This window comes from Pinus tabuliformis, chromosome 2_2 (genome assembly GCF_031772625.1).
Source record: "Pinus tabuliformis cultivar Carrire ecotype Pingquan chromosome 2_2, CPIR1, whole genome shotgun sequence".
Lineage (NCBI taxonomy): Eukaryota > Viridiplantae > Streptophyta > Pinopsida > Pinales > Pinaceae > Pinus > Pinus tabuliformis.
The window spans coordinates 963,132,948-963,152,243 of record NC_142300.1 but is presented as its reverse complement, the minus strand read 5'-3'; the positions used below and the strand labels follow the sequence as shown (position 1 = coordinate 963,152,243).

Here is a 19,296-nt window from a genome sequence, read left to right as displayed (position 1 = left end):
CTTTTGATGTTTCTTGATCATTTTATTCCTCCTTTTCATACTCTATGTAAAATAATTTCTTCTCAGCACACTTATGACCTTTAGTGCATTTGCTATCACAATTGTAACAAAGACCTTTTTCTCTTTTTTCTTCCAATTTTTGTGGTGTAACCCTTGTAGGTTGTGGAAGGCTAGGAGAAAAAACACTTCCATCTTTATAGTTGTGAGGGGTAGACTTCCTTGTTGCCATAATTTTACTTTCCACTATGTAACAAAGCCCTTTTACTCTTTCCAATTGTTGTGGTGCTGCTCTAAATAAGGTGTTGCTCTTTGTATCCTCATAATGTGCTATCGTTTCCTTCGTGAAAATTGACCATGTAACAAGTTGTTTACGAGAACAAAGCCCTTGATACCATAAAATTGATCCAGTTCTAAATATGAAGATGCAATACATACCTTTTGTAACAGTGGTACACCATGTAGATCAAAGTATTGATCCATTTGAAGTATCCAATTTACCGGATCCTTGCCATCAAACTTCCTCATCTTGCTTTTTCTTGATTTTAGGAGCTCGATCTTGAAACGACTATAACGCTTTACTTTTAGATCTTTAAGTTCTGAAATTGCGATCTATAGTGGCCCTCTGCGTCCTCTTTCCAATGCCACCAGTCTGAACCAAATTGGATTCTCCAAGGAAGAGTTATGTCAAATCTCCCATAGTGACCTGATTATAGACTAGTTCAGTAGAGCGAACTTGTACGATGTTCCACTTGTCAGTGTTTCGACCTTTGGCTTTGAAAAATATATACAAGAAACTACAGTCCGTCCTCTTTCTATAACTTCTTACAAAATTTCAATCTGATGCTCAAAACAAAAGTTATGACTATTTTACCAAGGTCACCTGTTTGGAATGTAATTTAGGAGTCTGCAAAAAGGCTAACTTCCTCAGATCATATCTCCACAAATATTGCGCAAAAAGCTCTGAAATTCGGACCCGAGGTTCAGCGCGATTAATGGGTTTTTTTTCGCTTCTGAACGTCGCAAAAAAAAAGGAAGAAAAAGTTATAGTGAAAATTCCACGATGACCTATTTGGAGCAACGAAACCCTAGAATCCACGGCTCTGATACCAAATGTTATGAAACCAACTCGCTAAAAGATAGAAAAGATAGATGAACACCTTAGAAATAAGCCTCTTCGAGGGGGCAACCTCCTTTACATTACACAAATGAACAATTCTTCGATGATACAAATGAAAAGACCTCCTTTCTATATATAGGAGTCTAAGGAGTCATAATATAATTAGAGCCGACATAAAAATAATAATGTAAGGGAAAAAATAATAACAATAGTGGGCTTCTATGGGGCACAATAGTAACAATATGGGCACTACATGGGTACATCAATATAATAAGTTGTACTAATAACAATAAGGGGTTACACTACTTGTATAGGGGCCTAACAAATAAGGCCATTTATGGGGTTAGCAGGTTACTATAGGAGGTTCATGAGGAACTTCTCACACATTGTTTATCATATTACATCATTGCAGAGGAAAGGTAATAAATTTGAATGGACAGAGGAATGTGTAGCCAGTTTTGAAAAATTGAAGCAATTGTTGACAAATGCTCCAGTTATTAAGATTGTAGATCTGGATAAATAGTTCATGGTGTGTAAAGATGCTTGCAAAATAGGAATTTAGTCCTTATGCAAGAGGGATAGGTGGTATGTTACAAATCAAGGAAACTGAATGAGCACAAGGAGAGTTATGTTACACATTTTCTTGAGCTGGCAGTGATCATCCATGCGTTGAAGATGTGGAGGCACTATCTTCTTGGTAGGAGGTTTGTATTGATGAGTGATCATAGTGGATTGGGATACTTGTTTGACCAACTGAATCTGAATGTCAGGCAAGCTAAATGCTTAGCCACGATTAGCGAGTTCGACTTTGAGATCATGTACATTAAGGAAAAGGAAAACGAGGTTGCAAATGCTCTTACCAGAAGAGTACAGGTAAATCATATAGTAATTATGAGTTCTTATGGGACATATCTATAGGATCGGATCTTATAGGCAGGATAGCAGGATGACAGGTATAGGGAGCTTATGCACGGGTTACAACAGGGTATAAGTGATCAGGATGTGGACTATCATTGCACAACAGATGGTTTGGTAAGATCTATGGACAAAATCTATGTTCCAGACAAGAGTGAGCTGAAGAATATTATATTGAGGTAATTTCATGCTAAGTGGTATTCATGTCACCCACGATACCAGAAGACATTGACAGCAGTGAAGCAGTTCTACTATTGGCTGAATCTAAAAAAGGAAGTGGCAGAGTTTGTGGATAGATGTTTGGATTCTCAACAGGTAAACTCAGAATGTAAACATCCAGGTGGTCTACTACAACTGATTCTGATTCCATAGTGGAAATGGGAGGTCATTTCCATGGATTTCATTACAATTTTGTTGATGACATCAAGACAACATGATTCCATCATGGTTGTGGTGTACAGGTTGACAAAGGTAGCACACTTCATTCCAATGAAGTCTACTTATTTAGCTAATGATGTAGCATAGGTCTTCATCAAAGATATAGTGAGGTTGCATGGTGTTTCGAAGAATATTGTGTCGGACATGGATGCTAAGTTTACTTCCAAGTTTTGGAAGGAGTTTTTTGCAGGTTTGGGGACAGAATTGGCCTTCAACACAACTTATCATCCGCAGACAGATGGACAAATAAATAGGGTCAACAGGATTTGAGGATATGCTGAGGATGTATGTGGTGCATCAATAAAGGAGATGGGAGGAGTACCTTCCATTGGTTGAGTTTTCTTGCAACAATGGGTATCGAGAGTCACTGAGGATGAGTCTGTTTGAGGCATTTTATGGGCGAAGTTGTAATACTCCCATCAGTTGGAGTGATCTAGTGAACAGGTTGTTGATAGGACCATAATGTTGGTAGAGATGGAATAGGAAATGTGGTTTATCAAGAATAATATAAAGGAAACACATGACAAGCAAAAAAGTTATGCAGGTTATCACAAATGGTTTAAGGAGTTTCAGATTAGGGAACATGTGTACTTGCACATCAAGCCCAAGAAGAGTTCCTTGAGGATAGGGTCATGTGCGAAGTTAGCACCTTGGTATTGTGGGCCTTTTGAGATCCTTGAGAGGATTGGACTAGTGGCCTATAAATTTGCACTACCTCCGACAGTAAAGTCCGTGATGTTTTACATGTTTCATTGCTTAAAAGATATGTAAAATATTTTAATCATGTTATTGACTGGTCTGCATTGCAAGTGGAGCCAGAAGGAGAATTCTAGTCAGAACCTCAATGTATTTTGCAGAGAAATATGCTCATGATCCAGAACTAAGCAGGTTAAAGTGCATTGGAATCACTTTGGGCCCAATGAAGCTACATGGGAGATGGTTGATAAGATGTGGGCTATGTATTGTTCCTTGTTTGTCGATTGAGGCAAAGAATTTTTGGTATATGTATATATGTATATGGATGTAAATACTGCCATGAGATGTGGTATAAAGCTCCAATAAGCTGTATGGATGTCATGTTGTTATGTTGGTTTGATTTTCAGTCGGTTGATTGTTGTAAATACTGCATTGAGCTAATTTATAAAGCTCCATGGGCAGTATGTTTTGCTTTTCAACGATCTTGCTGGTTATAGGTATCATTGAACACCGAGGACAGTGTTCCCCTAAGGGGGAGGAGTTTGTAATAGCCTCGGGTTAAAAATCAATGTAATCAAGTAAATAAAGGCCAAATAATACCCAAGGTCATGGGACACTTATTCCAAGCTGAATGTTGGGCAAAACATCCTAGTGTGGGTGTTCATTTAGTTTATTATGGCTAAAGGGAAATTGGCAAAGGCAATGGAAAAGGCTTTGAAAAGGAAAGAGGCATTAATTGGCATTTTATTTATGAAAATAAAGGAAATTTGGACAAAAGGAAGGGGAAAGGTCACAGATTACATGTGAGGAGGAAAATGAAGGAAAATAATGGAAAATGGAGAAAATAGAGGCCTCATTGATAAAGAGGATTTTGATGATCAATTCATATCCTTGTGTCAGTTTAGCTTGGATCTCTCTCTCTCTACTCTCTATTCTTGGAGCACTCTAGCATTGGAGGAAGAAAGGAAAAGGAAGGACAAGAAAGCAAAGGGAAGCAAAGATCGAGCAGGAAGAGCGGGATAAAGCGGCTACAATGGGATTACTTGCAGGTATCGAGTTGCATGTATGATTTCCTTGCTAGTTTTGGTATGCATGGTATATGCATGTGTTCATTTGGTTCTCTTGTTGTCATTGGAATGGGTTTTCCTAGGTGTGACAATGGTTTTCAACCTTTCCTTTCCATTTCTGGATAGCCATGGTGTGATGGGGTTTCTCTTGTTTCAGCTAGATTGTCGAATGGTTTAGAAACTGAGTGGGGTGGTCTCAGGAGGAAACACAAGGTCTAGGAATCCCTACACTGGTGAAGGTGGGATTGCAGTAAAGCTTGATTTTGTAAACCCTCGTTGGACCTATGAATCCTCGACTAGTGAATGGCGGGTTATACAGTAAATCTTAGAGGGTGGAGCCTCCTTGCTTAATACTAACGGTATCACAACAAAGATGAATGATACAGAGAATAGCAAAGTAAACATAAAGAGACAAAAGACACAACTAGAGAGGAGAATCACCCAAATTGGGGCTAATCCTCAAGGCGCCTTTTCTTTCCTTTTTTTTTCTTCGAAATTTTGACCCAACCTCCTGAAGACGATTTGACCAAAGCGATTTGCAAATTATCATTGTGCGTTGAAAAATATTCCTTGTTAGAGTCCAAAGAAGTTGACTCATGAGCTCGTTTTAATATACCCAGAGAAGCATTATTATTAAATATCTTTGTGCTTGTCAAAGGAGCATGGTCCACACTAGGAATCACAAGAGATGTTTGAGGGCTTGAGTCTTGGACCTTGTCCCTCGGATGGATTTCATCACCAACTTCCTCGAGTCTTGGACCTTATCCCCCAGATGGATTTCATCACTAGCTTCTTCATCCTCCTTCTCCAACTTTTAGATATGGAATTGTGGATGTTCCACTTCTGTTGAGAATTAAACATCGGGAAAGAGGTGTGTCAGTGCCCTCTTTGATGACAGAAGCGACAACAAAAATAAATACTCTCATAACCTAGAGATTGAGTCTCGTGAAAATCTTTGATTTTTAATTGATTTGATTGAGCAACCCTTTACTGATATCGATTTCGACACAACCATAAATGTGAATGCAAATAAAAAAAACCCATTAATTTAAACAAAAAAATATGAAAACCAAACCCACTCTATGAGTAACCAACTTCAACAAAAAGTGTATTGATCACTAACTCTATGTTCAAATATTCTTTTATATCAATAAATGTTTTTTTCCTCAAGTGAACATAATATTTAATAAGCTTTAATTATTTATGGGATATTTGGTATGCCTATGCAATTCATAGGCACTTCTTCACATGGAAAGTACATGCATTTAGCAAATTATAACTCCTTTATCAAAAGCCCAATTTATTTTTCGTGGTGCATATAAGTTAAGTTCCATAAATTTAAAGAAAAATCTTTCTTCTTCGTTTTTTTTGGTTCTTTCTTTTTTTAATGGAGGAGTATAAAAAATGTAAATATAAATGTGACAATTATGTGACGGAATAAAAAAGAAAACATGAATACAAGATCCGACCAAAAAAGGGTTATTTGTGATCTTTATTTATTTTTATTGGTAACAAGTTAAATTGTATAAGTGAAAAATTTAGTAAAAATACTATAATAAGAATTACATAGCAATATAGTTTCTTGACAATACTTTATGTAGTTTTTAAAATCCCCAATCAGATGCACAACTCTCTTTTTTTCAGATCTCCTTTCCTCGTAAGAAGTTGTCGAAATGAAACTCTAAGGCATTCTTTAAAATATTTTAGATTTATTGAACCTCATTCTTTTAGTCTTGACTGCTAATGTGGCAACTTTTACATTAAAGAAAAGGTGGCTCATGACTCCACTCCACTCCACACTGGATTGTTTTTGTGTTCAAGCTTATGGCAACAATAATTAAATCTTTATAGGGACATTGAATTTCGAAGTGCTCTTTGTGAGTTTTCTCATCACCGTTGTCAGTTTTCTAGTCTTGCAAGGTAACATGTGTGCTTCTTCCATTTTTTTTGGCATTGTTTTTTTTACCATTCATTTAATCGATCATAAAAAATTGTACAAAAATTCGACATTTTGTGTAAGTGTGCTATATATGTGTCTGATTTTGCTATCTAGCATTTTAATTCATAACATTTGCCCAATTCCGAGCGTCTATTTTTTGTTTGTTTGTTCATATTCAACTTTATCATGATATGTTATTTAATGCGTATGAAGAGCTACATTGTCGACACAAACCAATTTTTTAACGGAAAACCAACTTCTCTGTCAATTTTGCCACGATCTTATCTTTTCGTAGCAGAGTTGTTATTCCAGAGACCCTAGGACATGTGAAAAATCAGCTTCTCTGGAAATTTATCAAGATCATTGCTTTTCGTAGCAGATTTTTTATTCGGGAGACATTAGGACATGTATTGATCACATTATCATTGCTTCTTGATAGAAATTTGACTTTATTTTGAGAATTCTCCAAATCCATTTCTTTACTCTATTGTGGATTCCTTGCTGATAAAGCTGGGTTTTGATACTTGAGGACAACAATTTTCGCTTCTACTTGTTCCATGGTTTTCTTTGTATCAAGCCTTTCTTTGTGCTTGGTCATCGGTTGCTCCGGCCAACCCTAAGTGTTTTCAATTGAATGGTGCTTTTCGGATCTGCTTCTACTTGTTCCATGGTTTTCTTTGTATGAAGCCTTTCTTTGTGCTTGGTCATCGGTTGCTCCAGCCAACCCTAAGTGTTTTCAATTGAATGGTGCTTTTCGGATCTTAAACATAAATTCATTATCGACTGCATTTCAAAAGCTCAATTTCTTCCATAGTATTCGTGCCTCCATCGAGGCTTGAATCGATCGATTGTGGTTATTGAAGATACATTTTAGGTTTTAAGATGATGTTGTATGTAGGTGAAGAACAACTAGAAGTTTACCTCTTCAAAATCATTTTAGACTCCACTATGGGAAAATCCAATCTACTTGCAAGATATGCACGGAGCAAGTTCTATCCTAATTCCAAATCGATGACTGGAGTGAAATTTCATACACATACCATGGAAATTGATGGCAAAGAGATCAAAACACATATTTGGGGGAAAAGCGTCACATAAAGTGTAAGTACTACACAGTTATTGCATTCATAATGGTTTGTATAAGCGAAATCATAATTATAAGCATGGGGCTAACAATGATTTCGACATTCTCACAGCCGGTGGTGTCTAATTTATTGAATAATTTTATTGAGGATGTGGTTTCTATGGTCCATTTCAGGAATAATTTCCATGCCATCTCTGGTGAGCTTGAGTTTGTTAGATTTATTGTCGACAACATGTCACATTTGGCAAACACGTCCAATTTTGTGGAAAGTTGGCTTGAGAGATTGCAAAAGACCCTCGAGGATGCAAAGGAGCTTGTGGACGAATGTAATTGTGGGGACATTGCTTTTCAAAACTTTATTCAACGCTATCAATTAGCTCAAAGAATCAAAGGCCTACAGAAGGACACATCCGTTGTGAGCTTATTGTGTCAAACAGGTCAAATGAATGGACTTGAACCTCAAAATCAAAATTGCGTGTGGCCTGGCGGTGGTCAGAAGTACTACTACTGCCTTCTCGACAGTCCTTGAGCCATACGCCGTTGGAATCGAAACAAATGTAAGATCTCTCCATCCACTTGTGATGGAAACTAGTGCTACAAATATCATCGGGGTGTTTGGAATCGAGGGAGTTGGTAAGACCCATTTGCTGCAAAAATTGCTAACTAGTGAAAACATCCAGGAGAAATCTGGGGGCTTTGTAATTTGGATTACCATTTCCCATAATCATGTAGTTCAAAAGCTATAGGATATGTTGTGCAGACAAATTTACTTGGATTTGGATGAAGTTGCCAACGAAGAGGAATCTAGGTTTGAAATTTATGCATTCCTCAAAGATAAGAAGTTCTTGATGATTTTAGATGATGTATGGTCTGGAGGTGAGAGAATTGTGGAGCAATTAACTGGGTTTCATGACTCAGTTAACGGGAAATTTATCATCTCAAGTCGTGATCACAGTGTCCTCCGAAGGATGGGAGCCAATCATATAATCAGGGTTGAACCATTGACAGAGGAACAAAGTTGGGAAATGTTCTGCTATTATGCCTTTCGAGGTTGTGAGGAAATCGATCAAGTGGAGGAAACTGCCACGTCCATCGCTAAGGAATGCAAGGGGCTTCCTCTTGCTATTAAGACCATTGCGGTAGCAATGGTAGGAGAAGGAGATCATCGACAGTGGAGGCTTGCATTGGATCAGCTTAGAAATACAGACATAAATTTTTATTCGACTCGTCCACAACAAAAAACAGAGTTGTTCGTGAAGCTAAGATTGAGCTACGATGCTCTGCCTCTATGTCTTCAACCCTGTTTTCTTTGTTGTGTTGCTTTGCCAGAAGACGAGGAGATCGATACAGAATATTTCATACAACTCTGGATTGCTGAAGGATTACTGGGGAGTGCCACTGCCAATAGGAGCTGCTCGGATGTAGAAGAGATTGGGCGACATTACTTGAATATTCTTATTCATAATTGTTTGATTGACATCACCACAAAACACTGGGAAGGACGTGCAGTAAGTTGCAAGATGCATGATGTGCTAAGAGACATGGTTATTTACATTGTCGAAGAAGAAGAAAGATGCCCCTTCAGAGCGGGTATGGATTCCAACAACCTTCCAGTGCACCTATTCTAGGGTTGTAGAAGAATATGATGTAGAATTTCCTGTAGATTCACAAGCTCATGCAATTTACTAAAGCACAGGACAAGAATCTACTTCTACTTTCAACTAGCGGAAGCCAATAGATCGACGAAAACAATATGAACAAGAAGAAGACAAATCAATGACACATAACACAATAATTTTTCCTAGGGAAAGCCGCAACTCAAAACCTTGCCTATCTGTATTGCATTAAATCAGAAATATGAGTGAAGATACAAAACTTGTTCTCACTAGAATCTTCCGCACAATTATGCTTAACTCTTTACCTCACAAGACTGCTATTAGCCACCACTTAGCCAATTTCCATTGCTTGCCAAGCCCCTATTTCCTTGCGCAATTCCTAGGATGAATAACTCGTATTTAAAGGGAATTCATGCTTCCAAAACTGCGCAATCCAAACATAGGTCCTTCTCTGATTACATGCATGATATTTACAACTCAGTAAATCATACAACTGATAGTACATTGTCCCTGCACTCTAGTCTCAACTGGGTCTTTCTCTTAACTGACATGCATGAGTTTCTCACGAGGGAATCTTCAGTTAACTGGAGTAACACTTGTGGATGCACCAGTGCACCAACTGACTGTTAGTCCTCTATTAGTTCCACAAACAGTTAGAACTAATTTAACTGACCATAACTCAGTAAACTGAGTTAATCTAATTACAACTCAAATAAACTCATCATGGACCCCTAAAATTTAGGGAGAACATATACATGACTACAAAAAGACTTCCAACTCGAAATTCATAAGATAAGTAAGTTAATTAAACTTAATTAACTATTTACAAGTTGCTATGAGAATAGAGTTTGATTTTAATTCACAGTTTAATTCAAGGACAAATTAAACTGGAATTTCTTGTTGCCATTTCTCAACATATCACTTGTAAGAAACAACATCAACTCCCTTCCTGAAAGGTTTCCTTACCCAAAACTAGGCACATTATTGCTAAGCAACAATAAATGTTTAAAACAAGTTCCGTATGAATTCCTAACAAACCTTCGGTGCTTGAAAATACTTGATCTCAGTTAGACTGATTTAAAATCATCGTCGAAATCTATAGGCTGCCTGAAAAACCTTGTGAGCTTGAAATTGTCATGAAGAAAGATCACAAGGCTTCCGAGGTCTGTGAAGAATCTTAGAAGGCTTAAGATAATTGATCTCTCTGGGTGTTGGAACTTCTAAAAGGCACTGCAAGAGCTCTTGTAGGCAATCACCTGCTCATCAATGTCCTTCACGCTGAGTTCTGCCGAGTAGTTGCTCCAAGGATCGAAGCTGCACCATGCCGTTGGCAGTCCCTGGTACCTCCCTAAGCAGCTCGCAAGCTGCGAGAGCAATCAAGTCCACAGAAAGGAAGACACATGTCAAAGTTCATTTGAAAGGAAGACGAAAAGTATGTGCTCTGATTCGCTGCAATAAACATTATTTGCACATAAAACATAGAGAGAATGGCTTCGGTGTAATTAACATTGAGCGTAGTGACCAATAGCATCCTCCAAACCTTAACTTGTTGGTTTACTTTCCTAACTTAGAGGCTCCATTTCTTTGTGAAATTGATGCAAATATTCGTTCTCTTTTAACCCCACTCTTGACACATTAGTTGAAGTTCTTGAATTTAAGGCCATTATTTAATCACCCCTACAAAGATTAAGTGTCAAAGTCTAGAGAAGGTCCTATTGAAATTCTACAACCAGTAGTTGTTATTGGTATTTTTGGTTTAGTAGGTTATGTGAGTTTTGAGATGACTAGCACGCCTAACCTGTGGCTTGAGTACTTGCAACTCAAGGGCATCTAAGCCGTCAAGATCACCCCAGAGATCGTACTCGGCCTAGCCACACCAACCCTTAACATGATTGGATTTTGCCCACAAAGTTCCAAATTGGTGACCCTTACACCACATAGTGCCTTAACAGAACACCTTGTCACTATCTATTCTACGCCCCATGGGCTCCAATGGTTGTTATTTTAATGCCTCTATAGACCCATAATTTATATTACCCATATTACAATTTGGTTCTCAAGTTTATATAATTTTGCAACCAGATTAAGAGTGAAGACCTATTTTACTGAATGTGTTGTCGATGGCTTCTCAAAACTTTTCTAATCTCTTACAAATCCCTTAAGTCCATTGGATGCTAACAAAACAATCATGATATCATACATTTACACAAGTGTAATTTTGAGGAATAATAAATAATTTAAGGAACACAAAATTAGAACACATATTTTGTTGTTGTCTGCTAAGTGCTAAGTTGTGTGAGTCCTGAGATGACTACACACTTAACCTTTGGCTTGAGAAACCGCGACCAAGGGGCATCTAAGCCATCAAAATCACCCAAGGATTGCATTTGGCATGGACCATATTAGCCCTTTACATGACTAGATTTTTGCACACTGAGTTTCAAACCAATAGCCTTCACATCACATAGTGCCTTAACAATACACCCCATCATAGTCTATTCTACACCATGAGTTAATTAAAACAAAATTTTAACCTTAAAAAAAAATCAAATTAAAAATTTACACACAACTAATTAAAACAATTTCATGAATCATGAAAAAAATGTTGCAAAGGCACATGGAATCACATGAAAGTTACACATAATAATGCAATGGGAACATTATAATAATAAAGTTTAACAACACATAACTAGATGTAACAAAGGAAAGCTAAAGATATGTGCAAGCATAGTAGCTATATAAAAAAAAAAATCACAAATGCATGCACTTTGCCCTAATAAGATACAAAGCTCACATCACCTTTAGATAACCAATACATAGATACCCATTAGAAACACTATTAAATTTAAAAAAAAACATGCATAAAACCCCGTGCTCACCATCTAATTCAATACTAAACCCCTACCCTAACACTCATCTTTAGAAATTTAGTTATTAAAATTAGCCTATGAGTAGAAATTTAGTTATTAAAATTAACCCATGAGTAGCATATTTTGGATTCTTGCTAAGTCACAAAGGTCTTAGCAAAAGAGGCATCGGGCTCCATAGAGAAAGCACAAGAGAAAACACAAGCACAAATTTATACTGAAGCCAACCAATCCAAGCATCCTCAAAAGCATAAAAGAATTCCTAGAATTTACAAAAGGGAACCAGAACTCATAAAGTCCACGGTGTGAAGGGAAACTTGGAACACAATTCTAAAATTGAGTGGATGAAAACTAGACAAAGGAAAAAAAACACACGCGAATGATTTAAATAGAAAACAGCGAAAGGGGATGCAAATATCTCGCATCGGGCGAATCTGGGCCGTCCATCTCCATCCACAATCGTGCGGATCAAGAAGGCAGAGCGCATGGATCGATGACGTGGCAACATTATCATTAAAATAATAAATGCCCATGTTAATAGCCGACCCGAATGAAATTTCATTTCCCGCCCATTTGTACTTGAAATTTCAATATGATAATGCTCTGGCCGGTCGTTCACCGGGTCTCCCGGTAGTCCCAGTGGCAGCGTAGGGAGCGGGATGTCAAAGGCGGTGATGGACCACCGGAATCGACGGGGCCAACCGGTCATAGCTCTTTAATTCTCTCTCTAGAAACCCCACTATCTCTCCATTAGGTATTATTATTATGCGAAGGAAAACTCTCTCTCTACTCGCCTCCTTTGTTATTATCCCAACATTGTTCGCCTATTTTTCTATCAAGGAAAATTGCGAGGCGAGATTTGTGTAGCTGTGTTTCACTCTGTTACAGACGAACGTCCGAGGCTTTAAACACACGCGGTGCTAAAGGTATGTAAAGCTGCGGCTGTTCTGGTTCAGATCTAGTTTGCTGTTTTCCGAGCTTTAAATTGATATGATTTTTGCCCTATTTTGCGCTGTATGTTAGTGGTCTGAATCTTAGTTTTGTCTCGTATCTTGAAGAATTTCTTGCCTTGGATCCCGCTGCAAATTCGTTGTTATGATCGTTTGTCTCTTACGGTTGACCGTGTCGCCGTTTCCTAGCACCATGAGTTAGGTTATTATGCTGTTTTCCTAGGCAGCGTGTGTATGCTTTCTTGTTACAGTCTCGTATGTGGCATTATTTTAGAAGCTTCTGATGTATCCTTGTATATCGAGTGTGAGTCTGACTGTAATATCGTTTTAATTTGTTCCTGAGCTTTAAACCCTTGGAATCTAGTAATTTAACAATTTTCTTTGTCTCGAGAGGTTGTTCTTTGATGCACTTCACGGTTAAAGCCGCTCAATATGAAAGCTTTCTTTTCTCAGTTTTTTCAGGATAGGAAAGTGTTCTCAGCGAGTCTTCTGCTGTATTTTTTATTAAATAATTTATCTGGTTAGGTCTACATGAAGACATTGCACGGTTTTTACCTGACGAATATAACCTTATATAAGATAAAATGGTATAGCAGTAGGGGTTTGTTCGAGAAGACGCGGATATTTAGAAGTCATAAAATCCCTTTGTCTCTTAGCCGATTTATGATTTGTATTTAGTGTTGTATGTGCTATTTTCCTGTTTCTGGTAAAGCGTACCTAATGAATTAGACTGAATGTTTCCGCATTCTATAATAACGGTAATGAATCTTTGGTTATTTGTGATGAATACGTAAATTTGGAACTTACTTTGTCTCGAACTGCTGGCTTTTCGACTTAAGGTGGTTAAGTAGATGTCTAATGCTGTTGTTTAATGTGCAGCAAGTGCTTTCTTCAATGAAGGGAGCTAAAGCAAAAAACGAAGCGTCTAGCACGCTGAAGAAAATTGAAGACAAGTATGCACAATTGTACATTAGATGTTGTTTTCTGGTGTTTTGTTTTGTTTTGTGTTTTTTCTGGGTTCATTTACGATGCTGTACATAAACTGCAAAATTATGGTAGAAATATGATAGTCATTTTTGTTTTTGTTATATTTTTAATTTGTTACTGAGTATTATTTAGGATTTAAATCTTGGGGATCAGGGGAGTGGAGACGCATCTTTTACACAAGGCCGAACGTGCGCTTAAGCTTAGATTTTCTAAGATACGATCTAATAGACTCGTTTGGTTAATTTTTTCATAGGCCTATTGGAAAACGAAAAGCTGCAACCAAGGAAGTTAAGCCAACTAGTAAGAAAGAGAAAAAGGGGGGCAAGGCTGCCAAGGATCCCAACAAGCCAAAGAGACCTGCGAGTGCCTTCTTTGTATTTATGTAAGTTGCATTTAGTATATTTTTAATTTTGTTACCGTTTTCATTTCACAGGATTTCGAATGTAGCTTAGTTGCTCAGAATTGATTTAACAATCTGTTTCTTCCATCTCAGGGAAGAGTTTAGGAAAACCTACAAGGAAAAGAATCCTAATGTCAAATCCGTATCAGTTGTAAGTAGAGATTCAACCTTGTCAGAAGATTTATTTTCCCTTTTTGGTAGGGATATATTAGAAAGTTTTTAATAGTTTTCTCCTCCCTAAATTGTACATGTTACACTATCTACATTTTCTTGGCCTTTTGTGTATTGGTCAAGGACCGGTAGGTTTGCATCATCATTCCCCAATTGTATTTGTTGAATTTGTCTTATTTTCAAGTTTAAATTCGAAGTATAAATTATTGTCCAATTTATACAATGCATAGGTTGGAAAAGCTGGAGGTGACAAATGGAAGTCAATGTCAGAAGCCGTGAGTTCACTTTTGAATTCTTAGCTTGAAATCCTTTCATACAGTATTTTGATGTTAAATTTTAATAATTGCCATATTTATAATAATTGTTGGTGTGCGTCTTGTAGGATAAGGCTCCATTTGTTGCCAAGGCTGCAAAAAGGAAAACAGAGTATGAAAAGAACATGGCAGCATATAACAACAAACAAGTAAAGACCTCATTTCACTATTTTTTTTTTTCTTTTTCTCTCTTAAGTTTAATATTATCAACGAGTGCTTACAGTGTATAAATATATTTCTCGTTTGATATGCAGACCAGCACTGCAGGTGACAGTGCTGAAGAGTCAGATAAGTCTAAGTCCGAGGTAAATGACGAGGATGATGATGAAAGTGGAGAGGTATATATACCTATTTCTGCCTCTTTAATTATTTTAATTTATACATTCGCTTAAATATATATTTTTATTTGAAATTGGTGACTCTTTCTTACTTATTCATTTCTTTAATATGATAATTTGTTTTGTTTTCGGTTTTTTGAAATGCTTGGAATATTGATTTATAGATTTACATTAGATGCCTAATTGTTGGACCTTGTTCCCTTTTGTTTCTTTCCAGGATGATGATCAAGAGTAGATATTCCGAAGCCTTGGTTGCCCGAAATGGTCCTGTATCAGTTCTGGGCTGACTTGGAAAAAAAATTGTAACCTGACTAATTAGCTACTGGTAGATGATTTTGTTATTTCCTACCTTTTATAGCGGGCATAAATGAAAGGGATTTGATCACTCAAGTTTATGCCTTGGGTATCCCCATGTGTAGTTATTCAAGAACATGTTATTGACAGCTGTGATCATGTTATTGATGTTTTTAAAAACATGATCATGTAATCCTAGATAAAGTGTTTTGTTTTATTACTTTGTGTTGAGATGTATCTTGTATTTTGCATTGTCATTCTGATCATTTTGCTGTTTTATTAAATTTCTGTTGTTGGATATTGGTATAATCAATGGTAAGTGATGTTATGGTGGTATGCTTTTTGTTTGTTTAATTACCGGTTCAATTTGCTTTATTAAACTGTGGTAGCAGTAATGGCTTGATCCACATTTGATTGGTCGGGAATCCTAACAATGTATACGAGTTTCATTGTGTTGGAGAGTTGTATATGCATCCTTCCGTTCTAGAATTGTTAAAATTTAAATGAATATTATCTTGAGAGTTTATATTATGTTTAACATAGTCCCTGCATTTATTTATTATTGTTTAGCAATGGCATTTCGTCTAAGCTAGTGGGATTGCTGGTAATATGATATATCTAACCTATAATATTTCGGTCTTCCCTTTTTGTTTGAAGCATCACGTTCAAAAATTGGGAAGTTCTTGATTGAATTTATTTGTTATTGCTAAACATGCTTATATCCCCTGACTTAGTGGAATTGTTGGGAATTCGATATCTCAAAACATTCATATTTGATTCCGAATTATTGTTTGCAATATGGTCTTATGGTGTCCTTGGTTAGGGTCTCCAAATTTAGACGGGATATGGGTTTTGTTGTGTGCACACAGTGAGGGGTTATGCTTACATTGGTGAATCTGTGGACTAGGGGTGCTACTTGTTGGATTTTACTTGCGTATAAAGTTGTCAGTGTTTATTATGGATACACGATTGAGGGATATTCAACTAGGAAATTCACTTGATATACATGGAAAATTGAAATATGATAGCTATTTGCGTTTAAGGACCACTGCATTTTTAGTACTATTTCTTTTGATTTGTGGCCTTGTTTATTCCGTAGTAGAATGAAGATATTATAAATAGTGATTTTTTCGGCTGGAATTTGGTGACAGGAAATGATTTGATTTGTTGTAATGTTGTGTAAATTGCACTTTGAATTAAACAATTAGTCTGTCTAGAGGAATCCTTTTGGAATTCAAAAATTAGGCAATCTCTTCAATTAGTCTCTAAATCATAGATTGTAAACTTGTGAAGTACTCTGCAAATAATAGATTTTGGATTTCTGCATCTGTCTGTAATTCACAGCCAAGTACTATTCTCTTGTGAAGTAATGGTGCTTTCTTATCCCTGTTTTTAATGTCAGGCACTTGATGGCCTAGGGGGGTTTTGCCAAAGCCGATCAAGATCTCTATGTCTGCCAAGGGTCTATTGGATAGATTTTGGCGAACGCATAGACTTGTTGGTTCTCATTTGTTAAAGCTTAATGGTTATGGGAGGGCAGATGATTATCACAATTTTTAAAATTTGTTTAATTTTGTTGGTGTGAAAGATTAAATATATATTTATTTATTAATTCGAGTTGGAGGGAAGTCGTTTGTCTTGGTTTGCGTATTCATACTTGATAAGTACATATTTAAAAAATGTGTATTGGCTGGGTAGTATTTTCTCTGAGTTTTTGGGTAATATTTTCTTACAAGTAATATTTTCTGGTCTGAACTCCAACAGTAATTACGTTAGAAATACGATGACATTCCAAATCTGTTATGTCTTGCTTCTCTGAGTCGTAAAGGAGGGGATTTGTTTTATAGAGTTGGTTGATCCTAGGTATATTAAGACACTTTTATATAGAAACATTTGTGGTTACAAATTTTCACGATCATATTATGTATGTATGCATAAAATAAAATTACATATGCATAATAAACTCAGCCTACTAGTGTTGACATGCTACTGGTCTAATTACTGATTTGAAAACACAGAAGGACACATTACCCAACATAAACGAGTTGATTTTTAGTAAAATAAAATTACAGTAATAATGTCTCCAAATATTTATTGGAGATCATATCAGGGAAAAAGGAAAATATATATTTTTTATTAATTCGAGTTGGAGGGAAGTCGTTTGTCTTGGTTTGCGTATTCATACTTGATAAGTACATATTTAAAAAATGTGTTGGCTGGGTAGTATTTTCTCTTAGTTGCTGGGTAATATTTTCTTACAAGTAATATTTTCTGGTTTGAACTCCAACAGTAATTACGTTAGAAATACGATGACATTCCAAACTGTTATATAGTTTCTCGGAATCGTAAAGCAGGGGATTTGTTTTATAGAGTTAGTTGATCCTAGGTAGATTTAGACACTTTTATATAGAAACATTTGTGGTTATAATTTTTCACGATCATTTTATGTATGTATGAATAAAATAAAATTACATATGCATAATAAATTCAGCCTACTAGTGTTGACATGCTACGGGTCCAATTACTGATTTGAAAACACAGAAGAACACATTATCCAACATAAATGAGTTGATTTTTAGTAAAATAAATTTACAGTAATAATGTCTACAAATATTTATTGGAGATCATATCAGGGAAAAAGGAAAATAAAGTTATTGGCTGAGTTTTTGTCCAGGAGCACATTACACTGTAGTATTTGCATTGCGTCATAGAGCATATATACACTCAATTGTTAGTTATGTGGGTTGTTGTGCCTTCTGAGAATTAGATATGGAGTGGTATCGACGGGCTCTTGTGTCAGTAGTGGTTTTTATGTGACTAAGTGCAAGTGCTATATCTTGATGTTCAGGTTTGGATCTTGTCCATTTGAAAATGATATCTTTACAGGTTCGTTTGTGTTAGTGGATCCCAGCGGCGAGCATCCTGGGCGATATGTAGATGTTATTAAATCACTGCGGTCTATAGCCTATTGGGTGTCTTTTATGTAAACCGAGTCGCAAACACAAACCGGGGATTGATACTTTGGATCTTTTCAGTTCACTACCAACTCAATTTGATTACCAATTCATCAATTCATGTGCCTCCAGCAGCATCCTGGGCGATATGTAGATGTTATAAAATCTCTGCGGTCTATTCCCTTTTGGGTGTCTTTTATGTAACCCGAGTCAGAAACACAAACCGGGGAGTGATACTTTGGATCTTTTCAGTTCACTACCAATTCAATTTGATTACCAATTCATCAATTTATGTGCCTCTGGTAATACAGATTTATACTTTGGATTTCTCAATCCACATACTTCGATTACCAATTCAGTTAACCCGTGGAGTACTAATTCAATTTGATTACCAATTCATGTGCCCACTGGGAATACGGATTCATACTTTGGATCTCTCTATCCACGTTACTTGATTACCAATTCAGTTGCCCCTGGGAGTACTAATTCAGCTGCCCCTTGGAGTAATGCTTTAAGATTTCCGTGGAGTGACAACTAGTTATCCCGTGGAGTACTAATTCACTTTGATTACCAATTCATGTGCCCCCCGGGAATACGGATTTATGCTTTGGATCTCTCAATCTCCATTTACTTCGATTACTAATTCAGTTGCTCCTGGGAGTACCAATTCAGCTGCCCCTGGGAGTAATGTTTTAAGATCCTATTTTGGTGTCTGTTTTAAATATAAGCACACAGCTATGAAACTGTTTATGACTGGTTGTGGAGTTAGGTAATGTGCTCTTCATGTGTTTTCAAATCAGTAATTGGACCTGTAGCATGTTTAACATTATTAGGTTGGATATACTTCATGATTGCGATTGTCCTTTTCTTGTTCTCAAACGGATGTGTTTTTGCTGACTGGTTGGGGGGTTAGGTAATCTGCTCTTCATGTGATTTCAAATCAGTAATTGGACCTGTAGCATGATTAAGACTAGTAGGTTGGATATCCTTCCTGACTGGGATAGGTAATGTGCTCTTCATGTGTTTTCAAATCATTAAGAGGACCTGTAGGATGCGTAACATCATTAGGTTGGATATCCTTCATGATTAAACGGATGCGTTTTTTGTGTAATGTTAAACTGTAAGCTGTTGGTAATAAGTTTTAAGGTT

At 36.7% G+C, this 19,296-nt stretch overlaps 1 protein-coding gene across 1 annotated transcript; it reads left to right on the top strand.

Moving 5' to 3' along the window:
* The first annotated feature begins 12,495 nt into the window (after positions 1–12,495).
* LOC149196428 (high mobility group B protein 3-like) lies at positions 12,496–15,410 on the top strand. The gene is made up of 8 exons (XM_089405552.1): positions 12,496–12,665; positions 13,569–13,642; positions 13,930–14,058; positions 14,170–14,227; positions 14,478–14,522; positions 14,630–14,710; positions 14,816–14,899; positions 15,117–15,410. Exons 2-8 carry the CDS (start codon positions 13,584–13,586, stop codon positions 15,132–15,134), a joined length of 474 nt encoding a protein of 157 aa, XP_089261678.1. The 5' UTR covers positions 12,496–12,665; positions 13,569–13,583; the 3' UTR covers positions 15,135–15,410.
* Positions 15,411–19,296: the final 3,886 nt, after the last annotated feature.